Genomic DNA, 19,835 nt, shown 5'->3' with positions numbered 1-19,835 from the left:
GAAAACGTATGAAGTGCTTGCATGATATTGAAGCCTACAGCAATCATTAGTTAACGTGTGTGGCGGACGGTACCACCTTGTTATTTGTTTACCCAGGTGCCATAGCAACACCATTGCTACCTTTCATTGGCTGAATCTTTGAGAACGTTGTAGACTCAATCAATATAAGGTCGCGGGGAGACGAAGCTCTGTTCGTTTGTATATTTTATTTACGTGACCATATTTTAGTTTTATGTTAAAAAAAAAATGAATCAAAGAACCAGTTCTCTTGTTTTGGGCAACCAGTTCTTGTCGTTCACCTTCGGGATTCGTTCGTTGTGAACGGATCGGTCGCGAGATTCGCGACCGACTCATCCTTAATGGCCACCATTGAACGAGCAATGGGTGTGTTTGGCAGAGCAATGGGCGTGTTTGGCAGAGCAATGGGCCTGTCTGGCAATGGGCGTGTCTGGCAGAGCAATGGGCGTGTCTGGCAGAGCAATGGGCGTGTCTGGCAGAGCAATGGGCCTGTCTGGCAGAGCAATGGGCGTGTCTGGCAGAGCAATGGGCGTGTCTGGCAGAGCAATGGGCGTGTCTGGCAGAGCAATGGGCCTGTTTGGCAATGGGCGTGTCTGGCAGAGCAATGGGCCTGTCTGGCAATGGGCGTGTCTGGCAGAGCAATGGGCCTGTCTGGCAATGGGCGTGTCTGGCAGAGCAATGGGCCTGTTTGGCAGAGCAATGGGCCTGTTTGGCAGAGCAATGGGCCTGTTTGGCAGAGCAATGGGCCTGTTTGGCAGAGCAATGGGCCTGTCTGGCAGAGCAATGGGCCTGTTTGGCAGAGCAATGGGCGTGTTTGGCAGAGCAATGGGCCTGTTTGGCAGAGCAATGGGCCTGTTTGGCAGAGCAATGGGCCTGTTTGGCAGAGCAATGGGCCTGTTTGGCAGAGCAATGGGCCTGTCTGGCAGAGCAATGGGCCTGTTTGGCAGAGTAATGGGCGTGTTTGGCAGAGTAATGGGCGTGTTTGGCAGAGCAATGGGCCTGTTTGGCAGAGCAATGGGCCTGTTTGGCAGAGCAATGGGCCTGTTTGGCAGAGTAATGGGCGTGTTTGGCAGAGCAATGGGCGTGTTTGGCAGAGTAATGGGCGTGTTTGGCAGAGCAATGGGCGTGTTGGCAGAGCAATGGGCCTGTTTGGCAGAGCAATGGGCCTGTTTGGCAGAGCAATGGGCCTGTTTGGCAGAGCAATGGGCCTGTTTGGCAGAGCAATGGGCGTGTCTGGCAGAGCAATGGGCCTGTTTGGCAGAGCAATGGGCGTGTTTGGCAGAGCAATGGGCCTGTTTGGCAGAGCAATGGGCGTGTTTGGCAAGTGGCTCCGGCTGCAGATAGACCCTACTCCCTATGTTTACAGTTTGTTTGTTTGTTACAGGAAGACGCTCGTGTTATTCGTTGTTGTTGATTCCGCGGATTCTGATTGGCTTGCATGGCTTTAATTGCACTCAACGGCGTATTTATGCGTTTTGATGTAAACGACAACTTTTTGAAAACGATATTGTGTGCACAATGTTATTTTTGAAAACGGAGGGGGGGAAACATTCGTTTCTATGAATACGCTGCTACGTATAAACGTGGCCTCAGTTCGAAGAACTTTGCATTGCATTCATGTCTTGAGAGCAGCTGAAGGGATGACCACGAACCACCAGAGGGCAGCAAGCCCATTAGAGCTCAGCTCTTTCAGAATGAAATATGATCACATGAATGATCACATGAACACACACGCATTCAATGTACGTTACCTTATATGTATGGACATATTCACAGCTGTTGATTTTGGTTTAATGTTTAGATTAACATCAAATCACCTTCGAATAATCATCAAGTCTATATCAAAAGCAGTTCTCCAGTGGCGCAATCGGTCAGCGCGCGATAAGACAGTAACCATGTTAGCTTTGTACAAGATATTTTAGGATTAATCAACTCATTAATTTCTAATGTAAAGTAATGCTCTATGTCTATGTAATATGTTGACATGATCGAGTGCCATCTGATTTAAAATAACTTGGCTGAAACAAACCCAACCTGCTCAGAGTATTGTTGGATACGACGAGAAAGAGAGGCGGCCTGGTGGGAGGTACTTATAAGTCAAGCAGCAAGTCATGCGAGTTCGAGCCTCACCTAGCGCATCGTAAAAATAAGTTAGGCTTCTATAAACTCAGAATCTGTTGACATAAGCAAATTATCACTGATTTGCCAAAGCTTGTCTTAAGCCAACGCTCACTGTTTGATTTGAGGCCAGAGTCAAAGAGATCTATTCATTGACTTGGAACCAATATTAATAGATCTGACTCACTTTCTCTCTTCTCTTTGTGTAAAACAAAAGCTGTTGACCTAGTAGGTTTTGGTTTAATGCTTAGAATAACCTGAAATGATCTTCAACTTGTGAACTGCTGTGCTCCAGTGGCGCAATCGGTCAGCGCGTGGTACTTATAAGACAGTAACCTGCACCAAGTCATGCCGAAGTTGTGAGTTCGACCCTCACCTGGAGCAAGCTTTAGCTTTGTTAAACATAGTTGAGGACTTGGATTTCCGCTGTAAAGTAATGTGCTTTGTAATCTGTCGACATGAGCAAGTGCCGTCTAATTTACAATAGCTTGACTAAAACACAGACAGCATCCTGAAATACAATATGTTTGATTTGATGCCAGAGATCAACAGAGATGTAATCCAGAGTTGGAACAGATAACCAAAGAGAACGTTTAAATATATCGAATTTACATTTTTGGACTTTGTTGAAGACAGAATCAGTTTATCAGTGCGTGATTTGTTGAAAGAAGTAAACGTTACATTTCCAGAGATTACATTATTTCACAGGCAGCCAATCAAAAGTCTAAATTATAATTTCTCTTTGTCTTTAACACTAGAACAACCATCGAAGGGGTCAAATTACCCCTGTGAGTTAAAATAAAATATATCTTTGCACTCGATCACATTCCAAATCCTACTTTCTTGACTTTCCCTAAATATGTCTGTTGTACCACCCTGTGTTCATAATTTATTTTATTCAGACCGGGAGAGACTATTATAGAGCATTTTTTTATGTGTTCCGATGTAATTGTTTTTTTTCCAAGGATGCAAGGCTCTTTCTTTGTCAGCAGAGGTCGCCAGGGGAGGACATTCTGAAGTGAATAAGATTTAATCTATAGGTAGATATACACAGACAGACAGACAGACAGACAGACAGACAGACAGACAGACAGCAGACAGACAGACAGGACAGACAGACGACAGAACAGACAGACGACAGACAGACAGACGACAGACAGACAGAGGTGGCCAATACGTCGACTGCAATCGACTGTACGACCGCAAGAGTAGTGCAGGTCGATTTTTAATGCGTGACATTAAAAAAATAATAAATAAAAGTTGATATATTTTTATTTTTATTAATATAATTTAAAAATAAATAAATAAAATATAATTATAAGAAGATAGAATATGAGTGGACACACGGTTCAAACTATTGCAACGTATAATTTGCTACTATCAATGCAAATTGTTACATTATTTTTGAATGAATAGATAAGTAGTACCCTAGCATAGACAAATAGACACTGTGGGTGTGGCTGAGAGAGAATTAGACATGTATTCCATGTAGTATATGAACCAGGCGTTGGCAGAGTGGTTTAGCATCTGCCCTGCACTACGGGCGACCCGAGTTCGCGTCCTGGGTACATCATGTAATTTTTGCCGTTGGCTTATTTTTGTAATTTCTTTTATATCAGAGAAATTAGGCCTAACAACTTACTTTTATATAATAAATATGTCTTACAATATAACCCAATATATCTTGCAAAAACTCGTAAAGTTCGTAAAAGTCGTAAAGTTAACGTTATATTAATTGTTACTGATAAGCCTTCGTTACAATGACAAAGACACTGCATGGGAAATTGCAGCCACATGAATTCCATTCTGGTTGATATACTACATTCCATGTAGTATATGAACCAGCCGTTGGCAGAGTGGTTTAGCATCTGCCCTGCAATATGGGCGACTCGAGTTCGCGTCCTGGGTACATCATGTAATTTTTGCCGTTGGCTTATTTTTGTAATTTCTTTTATATCATAGAAATTAGGCCTAACAACTTACTTTTATATAATAATATGTCTTACAAATATAACCCAAATATCACCTTGCAAAAACTCGTAAAGTTCGTAAAAGTCGTAAAGTTAACGTTAATATTAATGTTACTGAATAAGCCTTCGTTACAAGTGACAAAGACACTGCATGGGAAATGCAGCCACATGAATTCCATTCAGGTGAGTTTCGCGGCAGGCAGCCAAGAAACGCACCACTGACCACTGACCACTGACCACTTCTGTTGGAGAAAAATACTATGGTCAGTCAATTTAGCATATTCAAAGAAATGGAAAATAAATGACATGAAAGTTTTTTTTATGTCGCCAGTATTCCTTCCTAAAACACTGATTCGGTGGGGATTGAACCCAACGGACGAACGTTCATCAGCCTCAGTCCTCAGTACCGGGCTCAAATAGGAATTAGCTGGAAGAGCCTATTCTTTTCCCTGATTAGAATTGATACAAACGTGCAAAAACATAAGTATATATTTATGTGGCATTCAGTGCAATGCTGTTTGTCCCTATAAAACAATAATAGTAAAAAATTAAAAATACAAAACATGAGGATAACTCTACAATCAAACCATGCAATCCGAAGGCTCTTCTTCACCACTCAGTGTGATCCCCCTTACACTCACGTTCCAATGCAAAGCGAGAGAAGTGAGTAGGGGATCGGCGGGGCGTAGCCTAACTAGTTTGTGACGCAAATTCGATGTAACATGTTTCAGGATTTAATAAAATACCCGGACAATTTTGAAATTCTGCCCGGACACATTTTTCGGGTCTCAAAAAGAGGACATGTCCGGCAAAAGAGGACGGCCTGGTCACCCTACGTACGGGGAAACCCACTTGAATCCTACCTGTTCTACTGTATAAAAAGATTGCGGCGCAACTGGTGGGCGTTATACTATCAAAGGCAAATTGTTACGTTCTTTTTGGAATGAATAATAAGTAAGTACCCTAGGCATTAGACAATAGACAATGTGGGTGTGGCTGTTATGATAATTGCATTCCCTGACACAAAGAGCTATAAATTAGTAGAGCAGTCTGTGTCTCCGCAATGCATCCAATTTTTTACAATGCATCCTGGAGGCAGAGGCAGACAGAGCACTGGACGCCAAGAGCAATTATGGGTCGAGTTACAGATTATTAGAGGGGAATCTGATGGAGAGCAGAGGACTGACATGCGAGCTAGAGGGTGATGTAGGAGAGCTGATGATGGAAGTGGCGCTGTTATAGAATCTGATTCAGGTTCCGAATCAGAACCTGAGGGCGACCACATCCATGGAAGAGACATCACCATCCATGCAAGAGAAAGCACGAGATGGTACCTATACGGATTAGAACAACCCCCTGGCCGTTCGAGAGGGCAGAGCAACAGAGCCAATGTCATGAGAGAACCTCCAGGGCCCACACCTCGCGCCAAGGAAAATATCACAGATCCACTGACCGCAGAAGGTTTACTGTGTTTGCTTGACACGGAATGTGTGGAACAGATTCTAAAGTATACTCAGCCGAAGCTGACCGAAACAATGCTGATATGTTCAATGCGACAATGGACCAACTACAAGCATTTGTTGGTCTCTTTATTTTGAGAGGTATTGCCGCGGGAAAAGCCAGAAACTGTAGACTTCTGGTCTGCTGAAATGGGAAATCCTGTTTTCAAGGAAACAAGGTCTCGCCAGAATTTCAGAGATATCATGTGCTATCTGCGCTTTGATGACAAGAGCACAAGGGCTGCCCGCCTTCTGGAGGACACATTTTCCATGATATCAGAGACATTTGATCGATTTGTGAAAAAACAGCACTGCTTCTTACAACGCCTGGGGAGAACTAACAGTCGGTGAACAATTGTTCCCCACCAAGGCGCGCTAGTCGTTTCACACAGTACATGGCAAATAAATTGGATAAATGTGGCATAAAATTTCTGGGTAGCCGCTGATGTTGAAACCAAATACATGTTGAATGCCCATACCCTATCTAGGGAAGAGAACAGTAGGCCATCCGGACAGCGCTTATCAGACAATGTTGTGCTTCGTCTGATGGAGCCATTCCTGGAGAAAGGAAGAAATGTAACGACAGACAATTACTTTACCTCGTTACCACTGGCAAACACTCTTTTGGCGCACAAAACCACCATTGTTGGCACAATGATAGAATCAGACGAGAGATGCCCCCGTGAACAAAGGCACAGATGGAAAGATTCTCCTCCAAGGTGCTGGAGGCTTGGGAAGCCACACTCACCATTTACCAGGGAAAACCACTCAAAAACGTCAGCCTCCTCAGCACAATGCACCAGACAGTTTCAACTGACAATGGCCCCAAGAAAATGCCCTAACTGTTGTCCCACTACAACAGCACTAAATATGGCATTGATTGTATGGACCAGATGGCACGCTTGTATTCAGTAAAGGGAGGGACCAGGCGTTGGCCTGTAGCTGTGTTCTACAACATCCTAGACCTGGCTGCAATCAATGCACACTTCTGTACAAACGTCACATGACCAGATAGAGATTTATTCTGGAGCTTGTGAAACAGCGGTGTGCGCCTCAGAGAATGGCCAGGACTGTGTCATCAGGGCAGCATCAGTGGCACGTAGGCGACTTCTGATTGAAACTCCTTCCCCACCTACCAAAGGAAAAAGTGTCAAGTCGCCAGATGTAGTGGGAGCAAAACTAGTGCCGCCTGTGAGTCATGTAGGCGACTTGTCTGTGGGAAATGCAGTGAGCCTGCTAAAATAATCTGCTGTGAATGTTGATTAGACTTTGCTGAAACCGAAAGATAAAAAAAAAGACTGCTGTCCCTAAAGACATTTATTTTTCATCCAGGTCCTAGTTCATTCAAAGTCAGCCGTATTTTTTGTTTTCTTTGTTTACCTGACTTACTGAATGTCAATGTACTCTATACTCTAATAAACTCTAATACACTCATTTAAAACCCAAGTCATTCGGTTATTTGCAGTGTTGGGCAGTAACGCATTACAAAAGTAATGGGTAATAAATAATGCATTTCACACACACACCACACACACACACACACCACACACACACACACACACACACACACACACACACACACACACACACACACACACACACACACACACACCACACACACACACACACACACACACACACACACGTTGTCTCACTCATTGTTTAATAAAAAAAATACTATTTTCATTCATCCAAGCGTAATGATTTGCTATTCTTTAATATATTGATACTTGTGTATGGCTTAGTCTTAAAAGTATCATGTTTGTGTGGTCACCTCCTGCCTCATGAGAAGAAGTTGCCTGGGAACTGAATACTAATGGTCTGTTTTCACTGCTTTCTCAATCGCTCTCTCTCTGCCACACCTCCCCTCCCCCAGCCAGTACATTTGCATTTGAATAGATAAGTAAGGCCACAAAGCCGATTTCAGGCCATCTGGCCGTGGCTGTTGGCCTTTTTCACACCTAACCATGCTCAACTGGCCCCTATTGTTCTCTGGCCTGTATTCACACTAGGCAATCGCAACTGTGCCTGGCCACGGTAGGCTCTTGTACATACCACACAAACATGATACTTTTAAGACTAAGCCATACACAAATTATCAAATATATTAAAGAATAACAAATCATTATGCTTGGATGAATGAAATAGTATTTTTTTGTCATCACGTCGTAATACGTCACCATCAAGCGTCCGCTTAGTAGAACAACACAGACAACACAGTTGACACGTTACTGACTTTGTTGCTTATTTGGAGCAGCACATTTTTATATTTCCGCGTGTGAGCTAGAACCCCAATTTACCCTCCCGGACCCTGCACACACTGGTGGTTTATTGGGTTTCATTCTGTTGTAAATGCGACGGCTTCGCTGTTCCAGGGGTGGATCTCCACAGAGATAACGCAGCGATATGATCATGAGCAGTTGACCTCTAACTTGATAAAGTGAAATGTGAGAGAGAAGGTGATGCAGTTGTATTAAACAAAGACGTTGAAAGATGTTGCGATCTACGAGAGAGACGCAAATTATTCTAAAACCCGTTCGTCCGGGGTTCAATCCCCACCGAATCAGGGCTTTAGGAAGGAATACTGGAGAAATAAAAAAAAACATTTCAAGTCATTTATTTTCCATTTCTTTGAATATTCTAAATTGACTGACCATAGTATTTTTTCTCAACAGAAGTGGTCAGTGGTCAGTGGTGAGTTTCTTGGCTGCCTGCCTCGAAACTCAACTGAATGGAATTTATGTGGCTGCAATTTCCCATGCAGTGACTTTGTCATTGTGACAAAGGCTTATCAGTAACATTAATATTAACATTAACTTTACCATGAGTTTTTGCAAAGTATATTTGGATTATAGGGATATTGTAAGACATATTTATTACATAAAAAGTAAATTGTTAGGCCTAATTTCTCTGATATAAAGGAAATTACAAAAATAAGCCAACGGCAAGAATTAAATTACGTACCCAGGACGCGAACTCAGGTCTCCCGTATTGCAGGGCAGATTCTAAACCACTCAGCCAACAGCAACGACGCGATCGACCCACACTACTCTCGCGGTCGACCAGTCGATCGTGGTCGACATATTGGCCACCTCTGTCTGTCCGTCCGTCCGTCCGTCCGTCCGTCCGTCTGTCTGTCTGCCTGTCTGTGTATATCTACCTATAGATATCAATCTTATTCACATCAGAATGTCCCCTTGCGACCTCTGCTGTCAAAGAAAGAGCATTGCATCCTTGGAAAAAGAACAATAACATAGGAACACATAAAAAAATGCTTTATAATACCTTTCCCGGTCTGAATTTTTTTTTTATGAACACAGGGTGGTACAACAGACATATTTAGGAAAAGTCAAGAAAGTAGGGATTTGGAACGTGATCGAGTGCAAAGATATATATTTTTTTAACTCACGGGTCATTTGACCCCTTCGACGGCTGTTCTAGTGTTAAGCCCTTGTCTTTCCTTTGTTCCTTGTCGGATCTTTGTAGTTTGTGGTGAGTTCTGTCCTGTGTGTTACCTGTGTTCCCTGTGTTACCCGCGTCACCCGTGTTCCTTGCCTTTTGAGTTAATAAATTATCCTTTTACCTGAACTGTCTGCGTTTGGGTCCTACCTGCCTGCCTGCCACCCGCTAACCGTGACTCAGCATCTGCCTCATCAGAAGAAGTTGCCTGGAAACTAAATGCTAAATTGACTGTTGCTAGTCTGCTTTCTCAATCGCTCTCTGACCACGGGTAAGTGAATCGGAATTACAAGCAAAATCAAGAAAATTCAATAGTTCAGTTGCGCTAAAATGAACATCTTGAATCGTCTTTGATTTCAGAACAGATGTAGCAAGGTTAAGCCACTCAAGTCAGTAGCCTAGTGCTACCCATGCTAACACGAACGTGAAGCTTTCCCTCAAACTTAACGTATCTAAGTAGCTTGCAGTTGTCACCCTACCACTCCAATGTAAAACTGACGTTTACAAATATGCAACAATGGTCAGAAAAGTACTTGTGTTTTTTAATTTATATTTACCATTCAATATTGCAATCGCTGCGGTCAGTCCCATTGAAGAACACAGCAGCGTGGCTTGGAACTATACAGGCTTACATGAACCACGTGACCACCCTGCCGGCGAGATCAGAGAGTGTCGCAACTCTTCTCTCTCTATGGCTCTGGCAGCATCTTTAGACAGATGAGGAAGCCGGAGCCATTAGGTCATAGGCCACGCCCACTGGATACAAACGCAGCGCGGGAGTCAGATGAGGTCAGGAACATATGGCCGTCCCGTTGCTAGAACACGGCAGCGCCAAACATTTCACTGCTTCCTCAACTTGGGCCAATACAGAGCTGGACTTGCTCAACGTCTGAAAATCAAGTCTGGATCAGTACCAACTCTCCTCGGCTCAGCTACAAACCTCGAAAAAGTAAGTTAACTAACGCCATATCATTGTGTTGCTTTACTGTATATGGTTACCTTGTTAGCATTATAATGTTGCTTTAGCATTAGCGCTACATCTAACAGCCAAGTTATTGTCGCTAATGTTAAGGTAGATAGCATCAGTTATGTGTGTAAATACCATGGACCTATTATAGAGAAAGGACAGTGGACTAATACATGGCCGCCCATTCATTCCTATAAATACACGCACTGTAAGTCGAGTGTGCATCTCAGCAAGCATGGGGCATCACACGAGAATGGGCACAATTCATCAAAGGGGGTACAGGCACTGATCTCTACTGCTTGGATACCAAGGGAATGCAATGTTTTACAATGTCTGCTCACCATACAACAAACGAATACAACTGTATTTTACCGGCCACTGGACTGCAGTAGTTCTAGCGTTTTACTGATGAGGAGATTGACCTGTTAAACTCATCCTAAATACATATGGTGCGTTCGGGGCAACCCTTGTTTTCGCCCCCTTCTACCCTCTTGTACTCCCAGTTATAACGTTGTTTACGGGCTAAAATTGTACCTGGAACGCACTATTATAGGCATGGTTTCCCCTTCTTGGCACCTGATTCAAATCAAAGGGTTATTAGCAGATTTCTGAAGAGCTTGATGTCATGGTATTGAGTTGATGAGATGAACTATAAAATATGTAAACAAATCAAGGATGTAATATAATTTCAAAGAACTAATTTTAAGTATTAGGCTAATGTAATTCACTAAACATGTTTATCTTATATCTCTTTGCAACTTGCACATGGACTATATACAATGTTACAAATTGAGTACCTATTTTACTTTGTTGTCTCTACGCAGACCCCCGACACCATTTCAATCAAGGTTGACGAGGATATTGGTGGAGGCTTGCCCGCCGTAGGTTAGTAATACACATTGCATCTATGCAAGAAAACAACCTGGATCAACTGAGAATGTACTTGATTCTACCTGAGCTAAAAAGCCTGGTCCTCTTTGGAAAAGCATCATGACCAGCGCCCTGCTAAAACACGAGTCAAACTTCGGAGTTGCATTTCAAAGATGGAATCAGTCAAGAGCCCAGAAGGGTTTCAAGACGGATGCCACATGAGCTGGTTTATCATTCTCAAACATCACTGAATTCATAATGTTTGAATGTCAGCTGATCAGCTGCTTAGAGGGAAGGACACGTTGTTGCTTTTTAGTGTCAAAATATAATTATTGTGCTTGCCTCGCTTGTCATGTTGTGCTCAGATCACTTTGCGCTGGTGTTCGTTGAGTTTCCTTAACCTGGCCAACCACTTGAGCTTTGAGTCTAGGGAGGAGGGTGCTGGAGGAGACGGCCCTCTCCAAAACGGTGAATTTTTGTCAGCAGTACACATTTTAAACCCTCTGTGTCAATGTTGCATACATTTAAAGAGTTTCTTTCACGTGTACAAATACACAATGCCTCCCTTTATGCAAATAATGTATCAAAACAATTGATTTTTCCTTTTTTTCTCCCTCTGCAGAGGACTGCGATGCCTTTGGAGACCGTAGCACTGAGCGCAACGCCACCTCAGAGATTCTGGGTGTAGACGCACCTGGCTCCTCCCACATGTCCAGCCACAGCGAGGAACTGAAGATCCTGAGCGTCTACGGAAAAGGGGAGGGCCCACTGGCAGAGGACGGCCATGACACCCTCTTCACCGCGTCAGAAGTGGAGGCCCTGAACTCGCTGTCTGCGGACCACAGCGCGGCCAAGAGCCAGGAGCGCGGCGAGCGGCTGGTCTGCCGTGAGGAGCTGAGTGTGCAGGTTGGAAATAATCTTCTCATTCACCCTCCAAAAGAGAGGCTTCCTTTGTTATAACTCTAAAACAATCCCATTGAAAGCCCACACCTTTATGATTCAGCAAACGTTTTTACACTTCCAAATATGCCCGTCTTATGCCCAACTTTTCCCCTGTGTGATCCGCATGTTTACACTGAGCGAGGTAATTTACAGGCTTTATTTTGCACCCCTATTAACCCTCTCTGACCCTACACATATTGGCGGTTTCATTTTGATGTAAATGCGATAAGACAGCTTTTCGGTTCTAGGGGCGAGGCTTGGGTAGAGGTGTTGCTGCATTGTCTCTACAACAGAGACGATGCAGCGATATCAACATGAATAGTTGTAACTGGAGAGACGGTGAAATCCGCAAGATGCTGACCATCATGGGAGAGAAGGTGATGCAGTCGCATTTAAAGATGACGAAAGATGGTCGATCTAAGAGAAAGTACCTGCCAAACTTTCCTTACAATGCTTCGTCAGCAAAGTGGTCAGCAAAATAAAGAATATTTCAGTATTTTTGCACTTGTAAATAGTTAATCTCGTTTTAGCCTACACTCGGATTTGAACTCATTCTTGCATGCGAGGGTCTTGAATCAAAAAATATGTAAATATATTTTGCATTCATTGTAAAGAGTCCTACTCTCCGTGTGTAGGCCCGCCTTCTCCGGTCTACCAAGAAAGCCAGCTCCAAGACGAAGGGGGATTTTACCCCTCGGTTTTACATAGGACATTGAAATTGCTGGGCGTTCCAATCCGTGCCCGAATCAGCTTGGCAGTGTGAAAACGCCTAATCTGTCGGTAGTGGGGATTGACAACTATTCTGTGAAAATGAAAGAATATGTCTTGTGTGTGTTTCCTTCTTTATGTGGAAAGCAGCAGACCCCAGACACCATATCAATCAAGGTTGAAGAGGATATTGGTGGAGGCTTGCCCGCCGTAGGTTAGTAATACACATTGCATCTATGCAAGAAAACAACCTTGATCAACTGAGAATGTACTTGATTCTACCTGCGCTAAAAAGCCTGGTCCTCTTTTGAAAAGCATAATGACCAGCGCCCTGCTAAAACATGAGTCAAACTTGGGAGTTGCATTTCAAAGATGAAATCAGTCAAGAGCCCAGAAGGGTTTCAAGACAGATGCCATATGAGCTGGTTTACCATTCTCAAACATTGCTGAATTCATAATGTATGAATGTTAGCTGATCAGCTTAGAGGGAAGGACACGTTGTTGCTTTTCAGTGTCAAAATAGAATTATTGCGCTTGCCTTGCTCGTCATGTGGTGATCAGGTCACTTTGCGCTGGTGTTCGTTGAGTGTCCTTAACCTGGCCAACAACTTGAGCTTTGAGTCTAGGGAGGAGGGTGCTGGACGAGACGTCCCTCTCCAAAACTTGGAATCTATGTCAGCAGTACACATTTTAAACCCTCTGTCAATATGACATATGACATTTAAAGAGTTTCTTTCACGTGTACAAATACGCAATGCCTCCCTTTATGCAAATAATGCATCAAAACAATTAATTTTTCCTTTTTGTCTCCGTCTGCAGAAGACTGCGATGCCTTCGGAGACCGTAGCACTCAGTGTGGCGCCACCTCAGAGATTCTGGGTGTGGTCGCCCCTGGCTCCTCCCACATGTCCAGTCACAGCGAGGAACTGCTGGTTAGCAGAATAAAGAATATGTTGGCATTTTTGCACTTGTAAATAGTTAATCGCGTTTTAGCCTACATTCAGATGTGAACTCATTCTTGCATGCGAGGGTCTTGAATCAAAAAAAAAAACGCAGGCAAGACATTGAAATTGCAGGGCGTGCCAAGCCACGACCGAACCTGCTTGGCAGTGTGAAAACGCCTAATCTGTCGGTAGTGGGGATTGACAACTATTCTGTGAAAATGAAAGACTATGTCTTGTGTGTGTTTCCTTCTTTATGTGGAAAGCAGCAGACCCCAGACACCATTTCAATCAAGGTTGAAGAGGATATTGGTGGAGGCATGCCCGCCGTAGGTTGGTAATACACATTGCATCTATGCAAGAAAACAACCTTGATCAACTGAGAATGTACTTGATTCTGCCTTCTCAGCAGGAGCCATCCATCTTGACCATCCAAAGGGCGACAAGGAAAATGCATAATCAACAAATAGAAGTTAGAAAGAATGTCAAAATATAATTCTTCCAACACACAAGTGTGTACAAAGTACATACTGTATACCTTTTGTGAAAACAATTAATTAAAAACATCACTTTCTCTCTTTCTGTTTTCCTCTCTGAAGAAGAAAATGACATCAGAGACTGCAGCACGCAGCGCAGCGCCACCTCGGAGAGTCTGCGTGTGGACGCCCCTGGCTCCATGCACAGCGGGGAGCTGCGCATCCTGAGCTTCTACGGACAAGGGGAGGGCCCTCTGGCGGTTGACGGCCATGACACCCTCTTTGCCGCGTCAGATGCGGAGGCCTTGAGCTCGCTGTCAGCTGACCACAGCGTGGCCAAGACCCTGAACTGCAGTGTGCGGCTCTTCCGCCTTGAGGAGCTGACTGGGCATCAGGGCTGCAGCAAGGGCCGGCCCGGTGTCTTGTGTGGAAAGGTTATTCCCTACAATGCCAATATGATCGTCCACATGAGGACTCACTCCGGCGAGAAGCCCTACAGGTGTGACCAATGCCCGAAGCGCTTCAGTCAGAATAACATCCTGAAGAACCACATGAGGACTCACTCCGGGGAGAAGCCCTACCAGTGTGACCAATGCACGAAGTGCTTCAGTCTGAAAGGCAACCTGAAGATCCACATGAGGACTCATTCCGGCGAGAAGCCCTACAAGTGTGACCAATGCACGATGCGCTTTAGTCAGAATAACATCCTCAAGGACCACATGACGACTCACTCCGGGGAGAAGCCCTACAAGTGTGACCAATGCACAAAGTGCTTCAGTCTGAAAGGCAACCTGAAGATCCACATGAGGACTCACTCCGGCGAGAAGCCCTACAAGTGTGACCAATGCACGATGCGCTTCAGTCAGAATAACATCCTCAAGAACCACATGACGACTCACTCCGGGGCGAAGCCCTACAAGTGTGACCAATGCACGAAGTGCTTCAGTCTGAAAGGCAACCTGAAGATCCACATGAGGACTCACTCCGGGGAGAAGCCCTACAAGTGTGACCAATGCACGATGCGCTTCAGTCAGAATAACATCCTCAAGAACCACATGACGACTCACTCCGGGGCGAAGCCCTACAAGTGTGACCAATGCACGAAGTGCTTCAGTCTGAAAGGCAACCTGAAGATCCACCTGAGGACTCACTCTGGGGAGAAGCCCTGCGTGTGTCTGCACTGCAACGCCAGCTACAGCGACCCAAGCAATTTTCGTTTGCACATGCTCAAGCACACTTTGGCACGGGGTAACGGGACGCTTTGATTGAGACCTCTGTCCTGTATTGGTTGAAATTACTGCTTTTAGTTTTTCTCTTCATCACGATTAAACGCTTCGAAATTTCGATTCACTTTCTGTTTTTATTAATTGATGTCCGTGGTGAATAACTTATTTCTAGGACACTTCTGACAGCAAAATATTTGATTTAATGTAGAGCTTGATCAGGGGAAGATACAGGCAGCAAAGTTACCAAGCATACAGTCAATGAGACGATGGGTGTATGATTCTTATAGGAAACGTTCACATCGTGGGTAAATACAAAGGAAACAAAGGTCAGGGGGAGGGGCCTTCGTGGAGTTTAGGATTGGCCAGAGGAGAGACCAAGTTAAATTGCAATTCACAATATGGGTGAAGTGGACATGGCTGCAAGACAGTTAAAGGAATCTACACAACAAAGAAGTCTGGATTGGCCTCAGTATCAAACTTGGTGCCCACAGTTGCAAATGCAAACTATCTTAATACCGTTCAATTAGAGAGGGCGGGAGGTATCTCTAGGCCCATGGAGAATGGATAGAAATTCATTGAAATTGACTAATTATTCAAACAGGGTTCATATAATTTGTATATTAAAGTTATGCTTGACATTGCCACGACATTGTCATTACCGTTATCTTTGTTATTACAAAAAGCCGGCAAAGTTCACTTGTGAAATAGACTGCGATTGAACCCCACATTATACATGATTGTGTTCATTCCACTGACCTTTCCATTCTGTGCGCTTAATGCTAACTACCTTGGATGGATTGTATCATAATAGGCGATAATGGTTGAAGATGATCCATTTTAAAAGGTCCCTGGTTAAATGTCTAGATCTCAGTGATGCTCAGTTTTGGCCGGTCCTCCCTCTAGAATCCAGCATTATTCTAACGGGACAAAGTCAGAAGATTCCTAGCATTGGTCCCCCTTCACTCCCTGTTTGCAGCAGCGGCTGGTGATTCAATTCGTGGGTGGGGTGCAGTAATGGACGGGGGTCCTCCCCAAGAAAATATAGAATTGGTTTCTGGGAAGCCCACTAGCTAAAAATGTATTCTGATTCATTGCCTACATCCTGACTTGCAGGGCCTGGACAAGCTTACACTGCTTTCACTTTCATTCCACTAGCCATTGCTATTTGACCCATGGTTGTTATTCTGATATTGAGGCATATCATGATCAATGTCCTATAGTGTTTTACCTGAGTCTCAAGGTCAATTTCAAATGCTGTTTGGGGCCGTTGTATCGGTTTTTTTTTATATGCTGCATGCCAAATGACTTAATTAATATGTAATTTACTCGTTCCTTTTCAGTATAACATTGCATGAGGAGTCCAATTCCTCCACTGAAGTGGGTAGAAAGTGCCTTTACAACTCTCTGCTAGTTAACTATCTGTCATTTCTCTCTGCATGGAGTTATGTTGCACAATGCACGAATGCTGCTGAGGGAGGTATTTGATTCATTGGCTGAATTGTCCAATCAGCTCCAAATTACTACAATGAGTTGAAACACAAGACACAGTGTACTGTCAAGTGTTTCTTTAATACTCTTGGTAGGATAACAAACCTACCATGATTAATCGTTCCTTATGTCGTATGGTCATGTACAGGGGTTGGGTTTGTGTCGGGTCTCTTCTTTTTCTGTTTACTAATTATTTTTTTGTGTGTGTGTGTGTGTGTGTGTGTGTGTGTGTAGGCCTATATATATAATTGAATTAGTTTTACCCTGTTTATTTTAATTTGTTGTCTACCCATGACACAATTCTTTTGCTTTAGAGGCAGCAGCAGAGAGAGGTCATGTTTCCCGAAGCTCCGCTAGGCATTGGAAAAAACTACTTAATTCATCATTTAGATCTACTTTATCTTATTTTATTTCATGATCATAATACCTAACAGTATATAGTTTGTTTTCGTCGTCCTCCATCGCTCGATTCAACAATACATTTTGGCACTTTTTACTCCCGGATCAGACCGCAGAAAAAGCCTTGGACTTTCCTATCGCCAACATGCCTCTGTACTCGGATATCTCAGGCACGGAGACTGGGAAATGCACAGACTGCACCAAAATGCAACAGAGGGTGGCTTTAATTGAAACGAGACTAGCAGCATTAGAAAAATGCAAAGGACCCCTACAGGATACAGTGCCGATGGGTGAGTTTGCTGAGCTCACTCAGATACAGCAAGATGATCAAAGCTACACTGTATCCTTCCCGAAGCTGGACAAGAGAGAGACAGTTCCAGCTGCGTTTCACTGGCACAGAGTCGGCGCTAAGCCAAAACAACATACCAAAGTGAATCAACAAGATCACTCAACGCCAAATGCTAAACTACCCAAAGCTAAAGTTATCAGCCGGATTAGCCCGTCACTGAAATTAACCCTGCCACTGAAGAACCGGTTCCTGCCACTTCAAGAGTCCACGAACGAGCCTGCCACCCATGCACCCCTGAGCCCCGAGATGCGTCCGGACGGACAGTGCGGACAGAGACGGAACATGAACCAGTCGCCATGGAGGCGAGCTGCGCATGCCTCGGCCACCTGTGCACCCCTGACCCCTGAAATGTGTCCGGACAGACGGTACGGACAGACATGGAACAACCAGTCGCCACGGAGGCGGGCTGCGCATGTGTCTGCCACCGTACAACAAGGGCCCATCTCAGAGGAAGCAGATGAACCAGACACTCTGATTATAGGAGACTCAACCATCAAGGATATAACCGGTAAGAAGATCAAAACATGCAACTTCCCATATGGAATGGTTAGTGATATCAACCATAAACTAGCCAAAATCATATTGGAAAACCCCAAAATCTCACAGATTATTGTGCATGCAGGATTTAATGATATTCAAAGAGAACAGTCAGAACTTCTGAAGAGGGATTACACTGATCTATTAGATACACTGGACAAAATACACATCAACTCATTCATCAGTGGACCCATACCATCAGTTGACAGGGGAATAAACAGATTCAGTCGTCTACTTGCACTGAATACATGGCTTTCCAGAGTCTGCAATGAAAGAGGAAGGGGCTTCATTGACAATTTCAACTTATTCTGGGGGCGCAAATATCTTTTCAGAGCAGATGGCCTACACCCAAACAGGTTAGGCTCAAAACTGTTGAGGGACAATCTTCTCTTCTCGCTTTACGCACAGGCCACAATCTTGCCATGGTCTGACGCACAGGCCGCAATCAGAGCACAGGTTGAGAAGAAGCGAGACTACAGCCTCCCCCACACATCTACTCTGCCACTATCTGACACACAGATAGCAGACAGCCCACAGACCTTGAAGAGAGACAACAGCCCGCCCGACGCCATCAACACTGTGCCTTCCCCAATCGCTGATGCTGGCTTGACGAGGAACGGCCACCCCCCTCCTCTGCATTACAGACCAAAGACCTTGAAGAGAGACAACAGCCTGCCCGACACCATGGACACCGTGCCCTCCCCCATCGCCGATGCTGGCTTGGCGAGGAACGGCCACCCCCCTCCTCATCTCTCCCATAGCCACAACAACTCCAGCTCCACTGTCTCCTCCCTTTGCGATTTTCCAGCTGAATTTAAGAAACAGGAATATGTAGGCATCAAACTTGCATCTGTGTCAATGATAGCATCGCCAGGTCATTCCCACAGGCTGATAACACCAAAGCGGAGGGAGCCCCAGCCCCCCGCCCCCTGTACTGATAGTAGTCCTGAGTATTACTGAGACAAAAAAGGGTTCAGCCGTAGACAAAGTATAAAGGACGTTTCGCATAATCTGCTGAACCCAAGGTTGCCTATGTCAAAACATGGCAACTTTTGCATTCCTGCTGTAACCACTAAGAGAGTAAACAAAGGGAAACGTAGACACACTGCTAACCTCACAAATCTCATACATATTTCCTCCAAACCAAAAACAACCTTAAAGCCTATCAACAACACCATCAGGATGGGTCTACTTAATGTTAGGTCTCTTAATAACAAATCATTTTTAGTTAATGATTTTATTACCACCTCTAAACTGGATTTTATGTTTTTAACTGAAACATGGCTGGAACAAAATAACAGTGCAACCGTTCTGATAGAGACAGCTCCTCCCAACTATAACTTCTTTGATGCATGTAGATCTGGAAAAAGAGGTGGAGGGGTTGCTGTTATATTTAAAAATGATTTTCAGGGGAAACAGATGTTATTTGGTGATTTTCCATCATTCGAATACCTTTGTGCTGTATTGAAATGCTCCCCCAGAGTTCTCCTATTAATTATTTACAGGCCACCCACATACTCTGCAAATTTTTTCGATGAATTCACAGAATTATTGTCTAGCATCTCCACAGACTTTGACTGTCTAGTTATAACTGGTGACTTCAATTTTCATACTGATGATTTGAATGACAAGTGTGCAAAAAAACTTTTTACCATTTTGGACACATTTGAACTGTCCCAACATGTGAAAGAGACTACTCATTGTAAGGGCCACACTCTAGACCTGGTTATCACAAAGGGCCTCAATGTTTCTGATCTCTCTGTGACTGATCCTTCCTTGTCTGACCACTTTTGTGTTTTCTTTAATATATCTTTTATTCCCGACATACAGACAAAATCAAATACTGTCAAAAAACGGTATATCAATGA

The 19,835-nt window shown here is 44.1% G+C and overlaps 1 protein-coding gene and 1 non-coding gene across 4 annotated transcripts; both read left to right on the top strand.

Moving 5' to 3' along the window:
• The first annotated feature begins 2,424 nt into the window (after positions 1–2,424).
• Positions 2,425–2,520, top strand: trnai-uau (transfer RNA isoleucine (anticodon UAU)). The gene is made up of 2 exons: positions 2,425–2,462; positions 2,485–2,520. It is a non-coding gene; the product is annotated as a tRNA-Ile (tRNA).
• A 9,014-nt stretch (positions 2,521–11,534) lies between these two features.
• On the top strand, positions 11,535–15,699 carry LOC130378120 (zinc finger protein ZFP2-like). Of its 3 annotated transcripts, none has more exons than XM_056585020.1 (5): positions 11,535–11,807; positions 12,702–12,765; positions 13,371–13,483; positions 13,759–13,825; positions 14,092–15,699. In XM_056585020.1, exons 1-5 carry the CDS (start codon positions 11,610–11,612, stop codon positions 15,231–15,233), a joined length of 1,584 nt encoding a protein of 527 aa, XP_056440995.1. In that variant the 5' UTR covers positions 11,535–11,609; the 3' UTR covers positions 15,234–15,699. The 3 variants fall into 3 exon arrangements, with proteins under 3 accessions (XP_056440995.1, XP_056440994.1, XP_056440996.1); XM_056585019.1 differs by having other exon boundaries at positions 12,699–12,765; positions 13,762–13,825; XM_056585021.1 differs by having other exon boundaries at positions 12,699–12,765.
• Positions 15,700–19,835: the final 4,136 nt, after the last annotated feature.

Source organism: Gadus chalcogrammus, unplaced genomic scaffold (genome assembly GCF_026213295.1).
Source record: "Gadus chalcogrammus isolate NIFS_2021 unplaced genomic scaffold, NIFS_Gcha_1.0 GACHA066, whole genome shotgun sequence".
NCBI lineage: Eukaryota > Metazoa > Chordata > Actinopteri > Gadiformes > Gadidae > Gadus > Gadus chalcogrammus.
Note: the sequence above shows the minus strand (reverse complement) of the source record. Positions and strands in the feature narration are given on the sequence as shown.